General features: G+C 52.0%; 7 protein-coding genes across 7 annotated transcripts; 4 read left to right on the forward strand and 3 right to left on the reverse strand.

Annotated features, from left to right (window-relative positions):
• The first annotated feature begins 53 nt into the window (after positions 1–53).
• On the forward strand, positions 54–1024 carry K460DRAFT_112942 (uncharacterized protein). The gene is made up of 3 exons (XM_040926565.1): positions 54–242; positions 292–581; positions 636–1024. The coding sequence occupies exons 2-3, from the start codon at positions 298–300 to the stop codon at positions 913–915; spliced, it is 564 nt and encodes a 187-aa protein (XP_040788238.1). The 5' UTR covers positions 54–242; positions 292–297; the 3' UTR covers positions 916–1024.
• Positions 1025–1325: 301 nt separating this feature from the next.
• On the forward strand, positions 1326–2837 carry K460DRAFT_366520 (RBP11-like subunits of RNA polymerase). Its single transcript, XM_040933392.1, has 3 exons — positions 1326–1540; positions 1985–2043; positions 2103–2837. The coding sequence occupies exons 1-3, from the start codon at positions 1524–1526 to the stop codon at positions 2417–2419; spliced, it is 393 nt and encodes a 130-aa protein (XP_040788239.1). The 5' UTR covers positions 1326–1523; the 3' UTR covers positions 2420–2837.
• Positions 2838–2880: 43 nt separating this feature from the next.
• K460DRAFT_355465 (EXS-domain-containing protein) lies at positions 2881–4181 on the reverse strand (the record flags this gene model as incomplete). The annotated part of the gene is made up of 2 exons (XM_040931883.1): positions 2881–4034; positions 4091–4181. The coding sequence occupies 2 exons, from the start codon at positions 4179–4181 to the stop codon at positions 2881–2883; spliced, it is 1245 nt and encodes a 414-aa protein (XP_040788240.1).
• Positions 4182–4507: 326 nt separating this feature from the next.
• K460DRAFT_366522 (uncharacterized protein) lies at positions 4508–5427 on the forward strand. Its single transcript, XM_040933393.1, has 4 exons — positions 4508–4616; positions 4667–4928; positions 5001–5087; positions 5141–5427. Exons 2-3 carry the CDS (start codon positions 4742–4744, stop codon positions 5084–5086), a joined length of 273 nt encoding a protein of 90 aa, XP_040788241.1. The 5' UTR covers positions 4508–4616; positions 4667–4741; the 3' UTR covers position 5087; positions 5141–5427.
• A 147-nt stretch (positions 5428–5574) lies between these two features.
• K460DRAFT_395275 (uncharacterized protein) lies at positions 5575–10875 on the reverse strand. Its single transcript, XM_040936039.1, has 4 exons — positions 10690–10875; positions 10402–10566; positions 7108–10291; positions 5575–7060 (listed from the first exon to the last, which is right to left on the reverse strand). The coding sequence occupies exons 1-4, from the start codon at positions 10743–10745 to the stop codon at positions 6047–6049; spliced, it is 4419 nt and encodes a 1472-aa protein (XP_040788242.1). The 5' UTR covers positions 10746–10875; the 3' UTR covers positions 5575–6046.
• K460DRAFT_113047 (60S ribosome biogenesis protein Mak11) lies at positions 10842–12682 on the forward strand. The gene has a single exon (XM_040926566.1). The coding sequence runs from the start codon at positions 11049–11051 to the stop codon at positions 12615–12617; it is 1569 nt and encodes a 522-aa protein (XP_040788243.1). The 5' UTR covers positions 10842–11048; the 3' UTR covers positions 12618–12682.
• Positions 12683–12748: 66 nt separating this feature from the next.
• K460DRAFT_285587 (cation chloride cotransporter-like protein) lies at positions 12749–16940 on the reverse strand (the record flags this gene model as incomplete). The annotated part of the gene is made up of 2 exons (XM_040928830.1): positions 12749–15376; positions 15456–16940. 2 exons carry the CDS (start codon positions 16938–16940, stop codon positions 12749–12751), a joined length of 4113 nt encoding a protein of 1370 aa, XP_040788244.1.
• Between the last annotated feature and the right edge of the window lie 155 nt (positions 16941–17095).

Raw genomic sequence — 17095 nt, forward strand, 5'->3', positions numbered from 1 at the left:
ACATCTTGAACCGTACCCGCACCAATCTCACTTTCTGATCTCACTTCACTTATGATTGATTGCCTTCTTCTCGGTCTTTTTCTCATCCGCCTCACTCATATAAACCTTCTTCCCAGCACTTCATCTCAATCCATCTAGCACTTGTTCAGCTTTTCTCCTACCACACCTGCGACAATCACTCAAACAAACAAGCAGCAATTCGATAGCACTATAAAGCCTCCAGACATCTCAAGAACTCCAAGGTAAAGAAATGAAATCTCATGTAGGTAGTCTAGACTAATCATATCACAGTCTACCATGTCTTCAAATCCCAAGAAAAGGCAGGCCAAGCCGGACGTGTTCATACTAGCAGCGAAGAAGGTCGCTCGAGCCTCCAATGTGCAGCCAGAAAACACTGCGAATAAGCAGGACGAGGTGTTCCAAGTATCGGTCAAGCTGCACAGAAAGTTCGACCATTTCCCGGCCAAACTCCGCACGATACTCGAGACCTCATACAAAGACACCATTGACGCCCAGATGGATACACTTCAATCCGGCAAGCAACTAGCGCAACGATATACCTATAGCGTATTGGTTGGCCAATGCGACCGCCCGTCAACCTCCGGGTTTGACTTTTGTATCAGCGAGAAACGTACACTGCACCTCAGCCTCGCCAATATGCAGCTGCTCGAGGCCTTCATGGGAAGAAATCAGGCTGGACTCGGGAAGGCTACATTTGTTGAGTTGAAGACCAAGGAAGGTCTTGCGAATGCAGAGTTCATCCACCTTCATTCCGTCCGGCATGGTGAGCTAGGATGGGGTTTCGACACTCACGGGTGTCTATCGCTCTACTCAGTCAGTATCGTGGATTCTCGACTTAAGGAAGTCGTTTACTTTGTGGAGAGATCAGAGGTGAAAACTGAAGACGAGGGATGAACAATAGGACAGGTAGCAGTGGAGCTATCATCTGAAGGAACAACGAGCGGTGAATATTTCGATATTCAAGGGTTCTGGTCGGAGTTTGCAATGGGTGGGACTGCTGCTGAAAGCATGGGACAATCTGACTTTAAGGGCTGGTGTTTTGGGATCTAACCTCCTTCTTATACAAAATACAAAAGTACTTATGTAGGCTGCGGTCTCTCTGGAAGCAGGGCTACGATGGCGAGTAGTAATTAACACAATCCTGTGAAGTTTTCATGTTTCGAGAAGAAAATTGGGGATCAGCACATCGAGTCAAAGGAAGCGACATGGTCGCCTAGGCAGCTAGGGTGTACAGTGATGACTAAGCTTGGTGAACGAGGGTGCGGAACTTAGACCTCACTTCCGAACCTTGTTCTTGTCTTTGAGCGGAGACGACTCAGTTTCAACCCACCATCACACCTCTCGCAACCCCTTCTACCTTTTTGCGCTATCACTATTAATTCATCGACTTGGACTTGTACCACGCCATTTAATTGTAGCTATTACCACCTTCCCTGCGCGGACGACGAAGCCACATTCTTGTACCTAGGCAAGAGCGCACTTGAAGAGGAAGGAATTACACCATGAACGCGCCAGATAGGTACGCTTCCCTTCTCTTACCTTTATTCTCTCAGGTCTATATTTGTCTACCAAAAGTCAAAGCCGGTATGGATTCCAAGGAAGCGCCAGAAGATGTCCCTCAGTATGTTGAGCGCTTTCACCTCACGGTGAAAACACCTGGCCACCACGCCTACTCCGCGTGAGCACGCAACTCTGCTGCCTAATCGCTGCGCGCGCACACGACCATATGGACTGTTTCTCCGCAAATTCATTCCCGACCGCAACGACTCGAGCGCAATTCTTAGCTGCAACAATACCCGGCGCTCAACTACAACTCGAAGATGCCTGGCGCCGATAGCATCCCAGCTCGATCTTGGAGCCACAAGATCGGGCAGCTTGTCGAGCACAACCCAAATTGTGGACTCCGCGACCACCAGAATCACCGTCACGTCGGGCACAAAGCTGACTATGACAACGAATCTAGATTCGAGCTCTTCCTGCTAGACGAGGGTCAGAAGAAGGTCGAATGGAAAGAGGAGACACGTAGGCCAACCCTGAGAACCCACCAAATTGTCACAGTCACTAACCTCACCATGCAACAGGTGTCCCGCACACAGCCATCTTCACCTTCAACAAAGAAGACCACACGCTTGGCAACTTACTCTCCCAGCGCCTTCTAAAGTATGACTATATCGTCTTCTCCGCCTACAAGGTTCCGCACCCGCTGTTTGCGACGTTCGAACTCCGCGTCCAGACCGACGGTTCGATTACACCTAAGGATGCGATCATCAGGGCATGCAGGGATATTGTGCAGGATCTCCAGAGGTTGAATGACAGCTTTCAGCAGGAGTGGCTGGGCAAGAAGATTGTGAGCGAGGGCGAGGCCGAGAGGGTTGCGCGCGAGCAGAACAACTTCTAGAGTGGTCTTGAATGGATCCTGAGCGAATGGGGGCGTATGGGTGAAGAATTCTTGAAGGAGATGCATACCTCGGCGTTTAAAAGGTGGCTGGCATGCTATGGCCGGTCTGGCGTTATGGTTGGGTGTATGAACATGGCATTTCCGATATTGTCCTCACTGTGTTTAGGCAGTTGGGACTCATGAGAGCCGTAGCGTTCACACTGCGTGGGATCTAGAGGACTGTTCAGCGATCCCGTTGTGTCTACTCTGAGGCTTACACGTCGTGCACTCAGTTTCAGTGTTTGCTACCGAGAGCGACCAAGTCATGCCATCTACCCGCAAGGGAGACACTATAAAGGAGAGAACTAGAAAATGGCAGTGTATGACATGGTTGTTTATATGGTTCAAAGTACAGCCAGTGTGGAGGTGATATGCTCAGCTAATTACAAGATATGATATTCTTTGAGCGTTTTATGCGTAACTCAATCGCTCTCATCATACTTATTCCCCAACGATATATCCCCGAGCAGAATATCGTCCTGTGCTGGGCCTCTGTGATTCCTCACCCACTCGCACTCGACCCGAAAGAATATCCAGACCCATCTCCTCAGTACCTCAAGTACCTCCATTGTAAAAATGCCTCCCTCCAAGTCATTAAAATGATCCAAATGCACGCTCAACTTCAAGCTCCACGTACACCTCAACAGTGCATCGACCACGATCGCTGCATAATAAAGCTCTTTCGCATGAAACCACCTATGACGTCTCAAACCCCATGGATGTTCTGGACTATCTCGTTCGCGGGCGCCGGAGAAGAGGGAGAGGTCCCAGTCGCGTGCTACATCCCAGTAGAACGAGTAGCCAGAGTTGACGACGACGGCGGCGAGCCACATGCGGAAGAGGGTTGCTTCTGAGACACCGAATGTTGAAGGATCGGGAGAGCGTTGTAGAGCGCTGAGAATAATGACAGGGAAGGCGGTCGAGTACTTTAGCGCATTGGCAAGGTGCACGCCTCCCCACCCCATGGCTGGACTAATCTGCCCAGTCCGCTGATTCGCCTTCTGAACTCGATAGTACTCCGTTATACACTGCCGTAGCCGGATCAAGGAGGGTATAGATATGATGAACGGTACCCAGAATGTGCCTCCGCAGCTCCGATTCGGGGGGCCAGTTGAGCTATGTGATCTGGAGAAGAACATGCATAGCGAAACAAAGAGGTCGCCGAGCACTTTTGCGTAGCTCGTCAGCGCATCAGCGAGCAGGATGTCGCCGAATTTGCCGTCGGCGGCTTCTGCAATCCCGCCGATGGAAATGCGCTTCAGTGTAGCCAGGGTGCGGGAGCGGCCGTTGCGGCTCACAAAGGGTATGGGGGCTATGAAGCCAACGACAAGGACTAGGAGATATAGGTTCGGCAGGATCTCCCATGCCGCAACGTCCTTTGGACTTCCATTTGTGAGGAGCCAGAACAGGAGGAGCGAGAGGGCGAGTGGGATGGAGAGAAAAGTCGCGATGCGGTAGCAGGACAGGTGGTGTGAAGGGTGGTGCGGTGAGGCGCGGCTTGGGTAGCGGATTAGACTTGGGACGTCTATCTTGATTAAAGAGAGGTAGTGGAGGTTGAGGCCCCATGCCCAGATGCCTGTGGTATACGGTTAGTTTATAGAGATGGGTAGATGGGGAGCTGACTCTACAAACCGAGGACAATTATGAGCGCAACACGGTAGGGCAATGGTAGTACGCGACTAAAGCCATCGATTCCCGGCTCGACGGCAGGATCACCGTCCATTTCTTCTTCTAAGTCGCGGGTCGAGTCCCTTCGCTATGGCTGCGTCCCAGCTTTCCTTTTCGTCTCGAAGAATCATGAAGGTCCCTACAACTTGCAACGCTGACGACGCCTATCTTCTCCAGTCCCTTTTTGTCTCGTGGGCGCAAGGGGTATTGTCGTAAAGATAGCGTGTCCACTTCCCTCATCCAGGAGGCTTGACAAAAACGCAGCCACACCCCCGATCGCCCGTTACGTGAGCTGTGCTTCAGCCGCATTCTAACTGCTTTCGGCGAGCTTCCCAAAGCCTCGGGAGCTATCCCCAAAATGCGTGACCATGACGCGAGCATCAAGACGACAAAGTGACGCTTGCCCGCACGCTGTCATTGATCTACCAGCGAGCACTTCTATAGGTCGGCATCTTTGTCCAGGTCCCCAGATTCCCATCGATCCATACCAGTAAGTTTCCACACCTCCACAGCAATACAACCACTAAACATACACGTTAGCCCTCGAAAACGCGTGCCTGCAAACTTCTATCTATCACACCACTCCCCGACCGAAACCAATTGACAACGCACACAATGTCCCCCCTCTCGGTCCCTAAGATATTCATGGCTGGTGGGTTGTCGGGCTTCGGCTACTACCTATACATGCGACAATACTGGTTCCCGAACCCGTACAAAACACAGGGCGTCCAGAACATCGAGGACCGCTTCTCAGCCGGCGGCGGATCCCCCACACACACGCCAGCAGGGGGAAGCAAACGTGGTACGGATACCCAGCATAATGCGCCAATGTTGTCGAGTGGGAGACAGCTGTGGTAGGCTAACGATAGAGCAGGAAGTTCGACGGACAACGCAGGCAGACAGGAAGTGAATAAAGGCCCAGAATCAGAGCACTATAAGAAGAACATTTCGGATCAGTAGAGTATGTTATGCGAGTAGGGTGGCCTGAGGTTTGCTTGTGCTAATTTCGAGTAGCCCGTCTAGCCGCAGGAGTTCTATGAGTAATTGTACAACAATACCAAGGGGAAATAAGGCATCTCACCATAGCGGATGAGTGGGTAAAAAACAAAAAGGCATGGGCATTACAAGGGGACCTCAAGGGTTCGACAATAAGCCGTGGTCATCTGATGTATCAGGTTCGGGGCGTTTTTGAATGCGAGATGGGTGCGCACAGCATCCTTCATATGCAAGATCTCATCTACGACTGCTCAATGGCAGTAGTGAGTGATGCAGATAGTAAATGTTTAACTTTCTGACTTCCATTTCGCTTGTATTTTGTATCCGCTGGACATGTTCAGACAGTTGCTAGTGACAATGGCCCCCGACCTGCGGAAAGGATATTGGCAATGGCAATGCCGCTCGCATCTGTTGATTGATCCGTACAAGTGATTGCATATGATGATATTTGTCTCTCGTTGAAATTCAGAATGGTTTGGTTTAAGTATCTGCCCATAACATGTTCTATCACGGTGGAATGCAACCCAGCCGTGCAGATTTGTGCATCACGCGAAGAATGATTCAGACTTCAAAATTTGTGATGTGGTTGACCCGACATCTAATCAAGCTCCATGATATTCAGAGAGTTCTATAGACCTTTTAAGCCTATCAAAAGGCGCCGTGTCGCTGGACACTCAAGGCCCAATTTGCCACCCAACCACTGCCTCAACAGATCATGATAGCGCCGCGGTACGCCAGTAACACCTTGCTTTCTCACGAGGCTTTGTACTTCAGGAACATTGCTCAGGCCTAGTACATCGATGAGAAACCTCACCGCGAGCCCAGACTCGCCCACACTAGTAATCAACGCTAAAGAGAGGACATTAAAAGTATATACAATGCAGATCACATTGGGAATATAAGGGATGCCTCGCCGTGGGATTTTCAAGACCGGTTGATCTGCGCTTGTTGCAAGCCCGGGCTCTGCTGCATCTGTGGGTTCTGGGGCGTGGCGCTCCGGCTGGGCGGCCGAGCATTCAATCCAGGACTACCGGCCTGTTGTCTCTGCTGCTGGCTCATCATCCGCTGCTGCTGCACAAGCTGCTGCTGATAGTTCTGTACCGCATTCGGTTGAGGACTGTTGGCCATACCGCCGGCTTGTTGAAGATAATGATTGTTTCCCATTTGCGGAGAGGGGGACATGCCCGAAGACCCTGCTGCTGCGTTCATTGCCTGTGCGCGTTGCTTAGCCAGGAACCGGGAGAGTTGTTCGGAAGCCACTTTTTGAAGCTGCTCTGGTGTCCATTCCGGATGCTGTACCTTTAAACTGTTTTGGATTTGCAGGAGCTGCGGCATGTGCCCACTGGATAATGGACGAGCAGGAGTTTGATTGTTCCCATTTCCCTGGTTCATCCTCGGAGATCCAGCATTGTTGGACATCCCGTTCATGGCAGTATTCATATTCCCGTTCATGTTCCCATTGAGGTTCTGGTTTGGTAGAGGCGCCATCATGTTCGCATTGGGAATACCATTCATGCCCATGCCTTGCGTGAGGTTACTCGCCATGTTAATCTGCTGTTGTTGTAGCTGGAATTGGTGCTGTTGATTGGCGTTCTGGAACTGGCCTCGTTGCATAGCCATGCGCATTTGATCAGGAGGTCCCATGCGCTGAGCATTTTGCATGTTGCCTTGCATTTGTGCCTGGGGGACACCTGGTGTACCCATGGATATGCCAGACATGTTACCATTAGCAAAGTTAGCTGGCATTCCCTGCTGAGTTTGGTGTGCCCGTGCTGCCATTGCGGGACCGTTCTGACCCTGTTGCGAGGAAGAATTAGCCATTTGCGTAGGAACATTGACATTGCTTCCAGGTGTCCCGTTACGCTGCATTTGGTTGACACCATTCGCCATGCCTGGTTGCGCCTGCATTTGAGCCTGTCGCTGTGCTGCCATTTGTTGCTATGTGGAGTTAGTCTAAATTTCGTCAAGCGTGCCGAATCACTTACCCTGACAAGCATCTCCTGTTGCAGTTGCCTTTGCTTCAGCTTCTCTTCACGTTCCCACTTGAGCCGACTGAACTCTTGCGGGGTATGAACATTGCTCTTCGGCGGCGCAGGCTCATGTGCTTTTCGGAGCGCGGCAGCTTTCTGGGACTCCGCCTGCTTGTGCGCAGCAGACTCTCGCTTCCTCGCTAGTTTGCGCATACCATCAATGATGGCGAGATGTCGGTTCTCCCTCCTCCTCTCCACTCGTATCGGCGTGGTCGTAGGCCGTCTTCGCGGCTGTGCCGGTGTTGGTCCTTGCTGTTGTTGTTGCTGCTGTTGCTGTTGTGCCTGGAATTGGGCATACACGGTCTTATTCGCTTGCTCCAATCGGCCCTGATAAGTCCGGAAATATTGTGTCTTTGACATTTCTGCAGGTAACCCTTCTAACTGTACCCACCGCTCGAAACACTCCCAAGGTGTTCGCCGGCCAGACCCGGACACAAACATGGACGGTAGTGATAACTGTTGCGACACAAGAGACCAGTTGAACGTATATTCTTTCACTAGGGCTCGCAATTTCTGGTCCTCTTCCCATAGCCACTGAGATGGAGTCCTAGTTTCGAAAAATGCAACCGACGGCATGTTGAATTCAGTCGGCGGCCGGAACTGGTGAGCCACTTGCAGTCGGTCCCGGACATGCTTGTTCTCTGCGTTGAATAGTGCAACGTCTGTCATTTCTGGGGGCAAATCGTTGCGACAGAATAGTCGTCGGCCGGGAGTCGATGGCATTGAGTGTTCAGCTGAAGTCCCAGATCGACTCGGTGGCGTAGACGGCTCATCTTCAGAGTCGTAGTCGTATCTACTCCGTTTCCTGGGCGGACCTCGTATTTGCGACACTAGCTTTCCTGTTACGAACTTCGACACGGGGAGGATTGGCGGTTCAGAAATCGAGAAGGGACTGGTGTCACTGGAACCCTCAAGCATGGGCTCGTAGAACGGAAGTTCCCGGAACATGGTATCGCTGGCAGGGGTTCGTTCGATTTTCATGACGACGTCATGAAAACCCAGGGAAAAGAGCCCGGCTGGGGGGTTAGCACTGAGGGGGGTAAGGAGCTCGTCTTCATCGGCGTAAGACTCAGTTTCCGTTTCATTTGCGCCGGACTGAACGAGATCTGGCGTAGGAGCATCGTTCATATCCTCATCATCGTTGCTGGTATGCTTGGCTGATCTTGGAATGCGCGACTTGACTTGCAGTGTTGCTCGCTCCGTTGAGCTACTGTTTACGTACTCGGCGCACCATTCCGCGAATGTGGCAGCAAGTGACTTTTTCCACTTCCTCTCTTCTCTGAAGTCTGTTTGCATCCACTTCATTTCTAAAAGTAGTTGATCCTGATGTGTGAACGGACGCTCGGGTTCCACTGCCTTTTGAAGCTGCCGTAGAGACCATCGGTTTGCGTTCTGCAACTGATAAACCCTCTTCAATATTTTATAGTCTTGATGTTCCCGGATCATGGCAAGCGTTCCAGCGGTCGATACAGTTTTCCGTGCCGAGCCTACCAGTTCCTGTAAAGGTACAGATCTTGGAGGATGATGAGCCTGGTACTTGAATAGACCCTCAAGGTAGTCCCGGCTCGAATCCTCCGAAGCTCCCTGCAGGGATGCATAGTCCTCATTGTAGGATTGTAAAGCTTTAGAAGTCCGAGTTGGGGTCTTCTTAGCAAAGACAACGGTCGAAACTTCTCGGGATTTCCGATGACTAGTCTTCGGTCGCTGAGGACTTACTGATGCGGAGCTGTTGCTCGAGTGGGGTGTTAATATGGCCTTGGGTGTTGCATGATCTGCGATGATCTCAGAAACAGACTTTTGGCGAATTGCCCCAGAGGAAACACGCGTAGTCATCCGCTCGGTTCGCGCTGGCGGAGGTTGAGGCGATGTTATGGACTGTGGATCTGAAGGCACGTCGTCCATATCGATGTCAGCATCCGCAGGGGGTGTTGGGTGATCTTGAGCCATGTGGGCAGCTTCTGGTTGCTCGAGGCTATTATCAGTAGTTTCGCGATCCACAGTTGATGATTCGGGAGCGGTCGTCGTTGGTGTTGGTAATGACTCTGCTGCATGGTCGTGAGTGGCCTTGGATCCCATGGACTCATCGTACTCGGCCGCCAATTCGCCCGCTACCTCACTAGCATCTTTGGTAATTAGATCCAATCCTGATCGAGGCTGCGATTCACTCAAACGGTCTTTTCCATCGCGAGCTAGCCGTATCGCTTGCTCGTTTTCAATCTGTTTCTCGATGTCTGGGGTCGGGGAGTCGTCTTCGCGTGCTCGTGCTCGTTCCCGTGCTTCCTTCATTCGTTTCTGTAATGCACGTTCATGGTCTTCCTTCACCTGCTGAGCTGCAGGGTCCAGGACTTCGTCGTTGGGCACTGGCGCATGATTGCGCTCGTCGACGGACTCTGCGTCAGGACTGGTGTCAGGAGAATGATGGGGCGCATGCGGTGTCGCTTGAGAATAGGGGCCGACAGTCGACGAGGGCGAAGAAGCATCAAGTGGACCATTCGTATGTGGGAGAGCCAGTCTTTCGTCTTCTCTACGTTCCTTCTCCGCAGCCTTGTCCAATTTCCGCTCCGTCTCTTGCAGTCTCGATTCTTGAACTTCCTGTGGAGGTAGGTGCACAACTTGGGGAGCCTTTGGCTTGCCTTCAGCTGTAGGGGCAGACAATGAGTCGTCGGGAGAGGCAGTAGCATCAACATCCTCAGCAGTGGGAGGCGCGACAGCAGTAGGACTGACTGAAGGGCTCTCAGGACCAGTACTGCCCGGGGCGCTCACATCCTGGACGGCTGGTGCCTTGGACGACGGACGTAGCGGGTGCTGTGCTTCGGACTGGGCCTTGATTGCTGTCTTTTCCTCCACAGCAGGTGGCGCAGGTGGCGACGGGGCCTTTGCTTGAGGAGAAGAGCGAGTCGTGTCGTTTTGCGATGGTGCTAGAGGTAGCGTTTGAGTTGCGACAGAAGGTGAGGCAGACGCAGCGCGCAGTTGGTCTTCAAGGCTGGGCGTGCCAGCAACTGGTGACGGCGACGACGTTGAAAGCGTCGGGAAGACGGGTTTATTAGCATTCTGGAAGGGTAGGGTATCGGGCAGTGGTGGTTGCTGGTCAACAATGACTGGTGGGAAGGGTAGAGTTGCATCGTTGAAGCGTCGACCTCTGTAGACGCAGGCAGGTTAGTTAGCGGAATGGACGACGACAACAACAACACCAAGTCGCAGATTGAACCAGACTTGATCGTGCCAGGCTCTGTAGGAGAGACTTCTTACTTTGTCTGGTCATTTTCGTCAAGAAAACGGCGTTCGTCCTCGTCAGGTTCGCTATAAATGCTGTCCTCTGGCTGGGGTTGGTAGGTCGCGCTCAACGAGGCCGTGCAGGCGACCGTGACCCTGTAGAGTTCGCGCAGCTTGCGCTTGCGGGTGGACAAGCAGCTCCTATGCACCGCGATATCAGCACCACGACGCCATAATTCCGCAAAAGAAGCGATTTTTCGGTGTCGCATCAAGTCACAGAGTCGAATGAGACCCAGTGCGACAATATCGGCGCCAGTTACTCACTTGACTTCGTTCGACTTCTCCCTAAGTAATGCATCACGAAGACCGTCGAAGGACATGTGAGGGCCGACGAACGGTGGCCGACATCCGTTATCCACGAGTGCCGCCGTTGTGATGGATTAAAAAAAGTTTGTTAAGCGCGTTCGTTGATGGAAATGTGGTAGGCAATACACAGAACTGATGGGGGGGACTTTGCAGAGTCGTGATGGGAAGGAGGCACCTGCAGCCAAGCGGGTCGTCGTTACCGCCTGCCGTGATAAGCTCTGCGCTTGCCGCCTTGGGCTAGCCGCGAGGCAGTATATTTTCTGTATCTCAATTTTCTACATGCCGTCGCGGCACCGCCTGACTTTGCACGCTCAACCATGGCCAAGAGAAAGAGGGAGACGAACGGCGCTGGAGCCGCGAAGGCGCTGAAGAGCAGCAAGGAAGACAGCGCCTCCACGCCCAAGCAGGCTGCAACGAAGAAGGAAGTTGCGTCTCGTAAACCTGCAGCAGGTGCAGTCAACGGGAAGCCAGTCGCAGACGCCAGCAAGCCACGGATAAGCCCAGATTCAAAAGGAGGGCAAGAAGATGCCGATACGACGACGATCCAGGTCATCACCGGCTCCTATGAGAGAGTGCTCCATGGATTTGCAGCAGCCATCCCCCAGCACCTGGTCACGGGACAAGAAGATGCCTCACCACCAGAGGCCGACAAGCCCAAGGTGGACTTCACAGATACCTTCCTGTTCAATGCGCATGCTTCGGCTATCCGATGTCTGGCCCTCTCCCCGCTATCCGATGAGACTTCCAAGGTCACGCTCGCTACAGGCAGCACCGACGAGCGCATAAACTTGTACTCGATATCCACAGCACCCCCAGTCGCCTCAAAGTTCAGGCCCAAGCTACCCTCCCTCCATGGCGGCTCCATCACCGAGAATCCCAAGAACAAGGAGCTTGGGTCCCTGCTCCACCACTCGTCCAACATCACAGGCCTGTACTTTCCCACGCGAAGTAAGCTTCTAAGCTCCGCAGAAGACAGCACAATAGCCATCACACGGACCCGCGACTGGACAGCACTATCCACTATCAAAGCACCAATACCAAAGCCCCAAGGACGACCCAGTGGCGACACTGCAGGACCAGGCGAGGTGCCTTCTGGAATCAACGACTTTGCTGTCCACCCCAGCATGAAGCTCATGGTCAGCGTCGGAAAAGGCGAGAAATGCATGCGCCTCTGGAACCTCGTAACAGGGAAGAAAGCCGGCGTGCTCAACTTTGGCAGGGAAATCCTCACTGCCGTAGGAGAGGGGCGCTTCGGATCAGGAGAAGGGCGGCAAGTCATCTGGGACACAGAAGGCGAGGAATTTGCCGTAGGATTCGAGCGCGGTGTCGTCGTGTTTAACATTGATTCCAAACCAAAAGTCAAGATTGCGCCGTTGCCGAGAACAAAGATACACCAGATGCACTATCTCCCGTCGGAGTCGCTTCCGGCTACGCTACTGGTGTCTACCGAAGACGGACGCATACTCTTGTACGACACCAACTCCACGTCAACAACTGAAAGTCCGGAAGCGGAAACAGCCAAAGACGACATACCTTCAAGCAGACTGGTGGCGCAGATCGGAGGTCCCGCGGCAGGAATTACGAGCCGTGTCAAAGACTTTGAGATCCTCACCCTCTCCGAGAGCAATTTCATCGTAGTCGCGGGTAGCAGCGATGGGACTGTACGATTTTGGGCACTGAATACAGAAGAGCTCAAGGCTGGCACAGACGCGAGCAAAGCGAAAGGCTTCACTGCACTGCAAGTTGGCAAATTACTCGGATCTTATTCGACAGGAACGAGGATAACGTGCCTAAAGGCCTTTGCCATGACCGGGAAACCAGACGAGGAGGAGGAGGAGGAGGAAGTGGCTGAGAAGAGTGAGGCTTCCAGCAGCGATAGCGAATAATCAGAAGTGAGACGAACATGTTTAGAGTAGAATGATACCACCTGTTAATCCCAATGGCGACTCCCACGTTTGATAACCGTTCATCGTTTCAACTATACAATCTCAGCTATGGGGAAAACTCAATCTACACGCTACAGATTCATAGTAACAGTCATACTATTACTATGCACCAATAACACAGGCGGCAAGCCCTGGCACAGCACCTCCAAATCACTAATGTACTTGACGCTCTCCGCCTCGCTCTCACAAGTCCCCTCTATCGGACTTGGCAGCGTCGTAAACACCACGGCCGTATCATCGCTCTGACGCCGTATGAGCTCGTTGAGTATGAGGTGCTGAGCGCGACAGGGCAGGTCATTGAAGGAGAGTGGTATTGATTGTTGGGCGGGGTAACCTGATGCTGGAGAGGTAGTGGCCTGAGATGTAGGGAGAGCAGTGGCCGATGACAATGGGCTATTGGTAGCGGAAATCTGAGGAGAGCTGGCTGCTGTTGCTGCGAGCTGGGCGGGAGAGACTGGCGCCGTAGCGATGGGGTCCTTCTTCTCCTCTGCCCCGGTTGCCTTGGGGGTATTGACAAACATTATAGAGGGACCTGCCGCCTCCTCTGAAGCTACAACGGTTCGAGGTGTGGGGTTTGAAGTAAATTTTGGTAGGGATTGCGGGCCTACTAGAGGTGGAATGACGGTTCTTGCTCGTGAGGAGGGCGACAGCTGAGAAGTCGAGCTGGCACTGCTGCTAGACTTTTTCCCTCGTCCGGCACGACGAACAGCAGTGTCAGATGCAACAGCACCGGGATGTGGTTTAAGCGGCGTTACTGAATCCGAAGTGGGCCGATCATCCTTCAGCGAGCCATCTTTTGGCGAACCCTTCCAAATCACTTTTCGCAAGTCAAGCTTCTTTGAAAAGAATGACGGACTAGGTGTTGTTTGAGTTCTTCGCGATGGCATGGGACGTCTCGCGCTGCTATTGCTGTCGCTTTCATCCGTAGATGCGTCAAGATCGTACTCGTCGAAATTGCTACCACTAACAGCAGCCTCGCTCTCACTCGCTATAGCTTCGTCATCAGCTTCATCGTCATCTTTACCATCATCGCTCCTAGTAGAGCTTGCGGAGTCGCTGCCACTGTCTGCTAGAAGCTCAATGGGTAGTCTTTGGCTGCGCATCCCGATCTTAGCACCAGCTTCCTGCACATCACCCAAAGATGTTCTATTCTTTGCTCGTCGGAGCATTCTCTGCAGTGCGGCGAAACGCTTCGGCCTCGTCTCATGCCTACCATGCTGAAATGATGCAATTGGCCAGCTGGTGACGGCTTCAAGAATGTCGACAGTTTGCGCTATTTCTTGGCTTGCGCTCAAGTCTTCTGGTCGGCGAAGTCGTTTGATATCTTGCCACCAGCGCTCGTCTTCCAAAGAGTAATCAATATCTCGAGCTATTTGGTCAAAGCTGCCCTCGTCATGTCCGTTAAGAATGACTTCATACATCCCCAAGTCGCCACTTGCTAGCCAGAATACAAGCACTTCGGCTTCGATACGCAGGTTTCGCAGTAGTGTAGTAACTCGTCCTCGTTCTTCCTCAACATCTGCTTCGTACTCGACGAACACGCAGACTCTCAGCTTGTATGATCGCTTCCATGATGGAACCGTATGCAGTATGCAGCCAAGTTGGAGGATCAGGGTATATGTGTCGAAATTTGTTGTCAACACGTTGTTGCGACTAGGTTCCTCGCCCGTAGTCGCAACCTCTGCAGACATCTGTATGGGCCATAAATCAATAAACTTTTTCTTGGTATCGTCGATATCGATATTGCCCAGTCCGAGGACGCTCAGTGCTTTCTGCTTTGCGGTGGGTTTGGCAGATGGTACTTCAAGCTCTTGGAACCCTTTACCAATAGCGAAGTTGGCTTGTAGTCGTATAACAAGGTCCTCAATGACCGTTACGTAGTTTCGTATATCGATTGCGGTTTCGGGCCTCATCGCATCAGTAGGCAGTGTGCCCTGCATGTTGCCTGTCTGCCTTCTCTTAGGTGCCGCTTGTATCGCTTTACGAGCGACTGGACGATTAGCGGCTTTACTAGATGGTCGCGAAGGTTGAGGTGATGGTATGTCGATAGAGGGCTGATTCTGCCTAAGCTCTGAAAGATTGTAAAATCCCATAACGACAATGTTCGGTCTCATGCCACCCAACCCTGCGCCGAGGACAAGATTGCGAGCGCCCCATTCCACCGTAGGCGAAATGGCGATATTCACAAAAGCTTTGATTCTCGAAAAGTCAATATACTTGGTCCATGATCGTTGTTGTTGTCTCGCCTCTGGCACAGCCGAACCGAAGTCCTTGGTTACTATAACATGCCCTAGGACAAAAAGCCCTCCTTTCTTTAGCGAGTTGCAGAATTGAATCAACTTGTATTGTCGCCGAGGATCATTCACTAACAGCAAGATCTGGGGTCTCCAGAATTTGACATGTTCTTGACGTAGGCGCAAAAGGTACTTCCGGACCTGGTGGTAGATGAGACCTTGACTGACATCGCCCCATGGCTTCGGGGGCGTAGTGTAGTGGATGAGTAGAAAGATGACAAGCAGCAAAGCTACGCATCCAGAGGCATAGAAGCCGTCGACGAAGAACATTGTAACTCCGCAGACTATAGTCCCCACTGCCGCTGTTTGGGAATTGAAGAAGTGAAATGATGGCCGAAAGTTTGGGGCAGACCCAATCTTCAAGAGAAAACAGGCGAGGTTCGTTACCAGGAAAGTCATGAGATACTAGTACAAGTTAGCAAACTTGATGAAAGGAACGCGAAATTAAGTGGGTTGTCAAAAAAAGATAGAGAACATAACGTACCGTCATGGTGATGAATGAAGCGATCTGATTGATGTCTGCGAGCATGGTAATCTGTGCGATGAGATAGGTAATGATGATCGCATAGATGGGCTCGTCGGACATACGCGTGCCCTGACCAAAGAGAGAAATTCCTGGAATCAGATGATCTCGAGATAGTGCTTGCAAGAGCTTGGCTGACCCAATGACACCCATAAGCACTGAGAACAAGCTTGTGGCGAATTCCCCAGCCAGTATGACAACACCAGAGATATTCGTAAGCTGAATGACATTTGTGTTGCTGTAAAAGGATTCCCGGCCTATAGTTGCTGCCATGGCGAAGATGACCAAGGTGTACAGGATGAATGTCAAGCCTAGCCCATAAAGGGTTCCTTTGGGGATAGCTTTGCTAGGATGCTTCAGGTCTCCTGACATGCTCGCACCAGCAAGAATACCTCCGGTTGCTGGGAACAGGATGCCGAAGAGGTCTTGAAAGCTTTCTCGATGCTTTCCTACACTTCCAGCTGCGCCCCTTGTGAAATTAGGCAGGAGATTCTGTCGAAAGGTATCCAGACTGAATCCGGTGAATACAATGTGCTCCTTCATATTGACGAATGGGTCTTTGATAGCTGCTGATAAAGGGATGCTGATGATGGCAACAAGCAGGATGATTAGCAAACCGTTGCTGCAACGCGCGAACAGACGGCTGCCGGCCAGGCAGATAAGCGTGCATACTGCTAGCACCGCAGTAGCCCAAAGGAACTGCCACCAGTAGCTCTGAGGAAGCCATTGGGCCATATTGCCGGCATGTGTGCCAAAGTTGACGATGAAACAATCAATCAGTCCAACAGCATTGAGAGAAGTGTTGAACACTGAGCCTAGATAGAAAACGATGCCGATCGAGCCACCAAACTCAGGCCCTAGACTTCTGGAGATGAGGTAGTAGGCTCCACCACCTCTTACCGTGCCGTTGGTGGCAATTGCAGAAATGCTCATGGTGGTCAATAGGTTGATTAGATACGCAGCAACAAGCATGCCCATCATGCCCACAAGACCAGCTTGACCGAGGATAAAGCCAAACCTCAAGAACATCAAAATGCTCAAGACATTTAAAGTCACGGGCACAAAGACACCAGCAAAGGTGCCTAGTTTCTCTGTGCCCCCAACTGGCCTTGGGAAAGCACCAGGCCTTGGTTTGGAGGCCTCAGTGATTGACTTTGGTGGATTCGACCGGAAAGAGTCGAATTTACTGGAAAACCAATGCATCAATGATTCGACCACTTGGATTTGCTCTTCAGCGCCATCGTAGCCAAGACCATTCTGTGACGACTCTTGCTGGCCGCTGTCAGGAAGAAGTGGGGTTTCCTCATTGGCTGGAGGGGACTGCTGCACAAAAGAACGTCGATGAAGTCGCTCGGTGTCGTCTCTCGCTGTACGTGTTGCGAAATTGGAGCGAGTTCTCGGTGGCATCCGACCCATTGTCTGCTGCGCATTATCGGCATCGGACATGTTTCAGGCTTTTAGAAACCTTGGTTCCTGGCACGAGGTGTCGCTGCGCCTTTCCGTCCGTGGTACCGAGAGTGGTAGCCGTGGGAATCACCGACAGGTCCTGGATGGCTTTTTGGAGCCCAGCTTGATCGAGTGAGACATGGAGAGAGGTGGCA

This window comes from Cucurbitaria berberidis (assembly GCF_010015615.1).
Source record: "Cucurbitaria berberidis CBS 394.84 unplaced genomic scaffold K460scaffold_3, whole genome shotgun sequence".
Taxonomy (NCBI): Eukaryota; Fungi; Ascomycota; class Dothideomycetes; order Pleosporales; family Cucurbitariaceae; genus Cucurbitaria; species Cucurbitaria berberidis.

What these genes read in the sequence shown, in the direction of transcription:
- K460DRAFT_113047 (XM_040926566.1), top strand. Translation starts at nt 11,049, where the DNA reads ATGGCCAAGAGAAAGAGGGAGACGAACGGCGCTGGAGCCGCGAAGGCG.
- K460DRAFT_366520 (XM_040933392.1), top strand. An exon ending in CGAATGGAAAGAGGAGACAC is followed by an intron (nt 2,044 to 2,102) that starts GTAGGCCAACCC and finishes ACCATGCAACAG; the next exon opens with GTGTCCCGCACACAGCCATC.
- K460DRAFT_112942 (XM_040926565.1), top strand. Translation starts at nt 298, where the DNA reads ATGTCTTCAAATCCCAAGAAAAGGCAGGCCAAGCCGGACGTGTTCATA. An exon ending in TATAGCGTATTGGTTGGCCA is followed by an intron (nt 582 to 635) that starts ATGCGACCGCCC and finishes CGAGAAACGTAC; the next exon opens with ACTGCACCTCAGCCTCGCCA.
- K460DRAFT_366522 (XM_040933393.1), top strand. Translation starts at nt 4,742, where the DNA reads ATGTCCCCCCTCTCGGTCCCTAAGATATTCATGGCTGGTGGGTTGTCG. An exon ending in AGCAGGGGGAAGCAAACGTG is followed by an intron (nt 4,929 to 5,000) that starts GTACGGATACCC and finishes ACGATAGAGCAG; the next exon opens with GAAGTTCGACGGACAACGCA.
- K460DRAFT_395275 (XM_040936039.1), bottom strand. Translation starts at nt 10,745, where the DNA reads ATGTCCTTCGACGGTCTTCGTGATGCATTACTTAGGGAGAAGTCGAAC. An exon ending in GAGAAGTCGAACGAAGTCAA is followed by an intron (nt 10,567 to 10,689) that starts GTGAGTAACTGG and finishes CGCGGTGCATAG; the next exon opens with GAGCTGCTTGTCCACCCGCA. An exon ending in GACGAAAATGACCAGACAAA is followed by an intron (nt 10,292 to 10,401) that starts GTAAGAAGTCTC and finishes CTGCGTCTACAG; the next exon opens with AGGTCGACGCTTCAACGATG.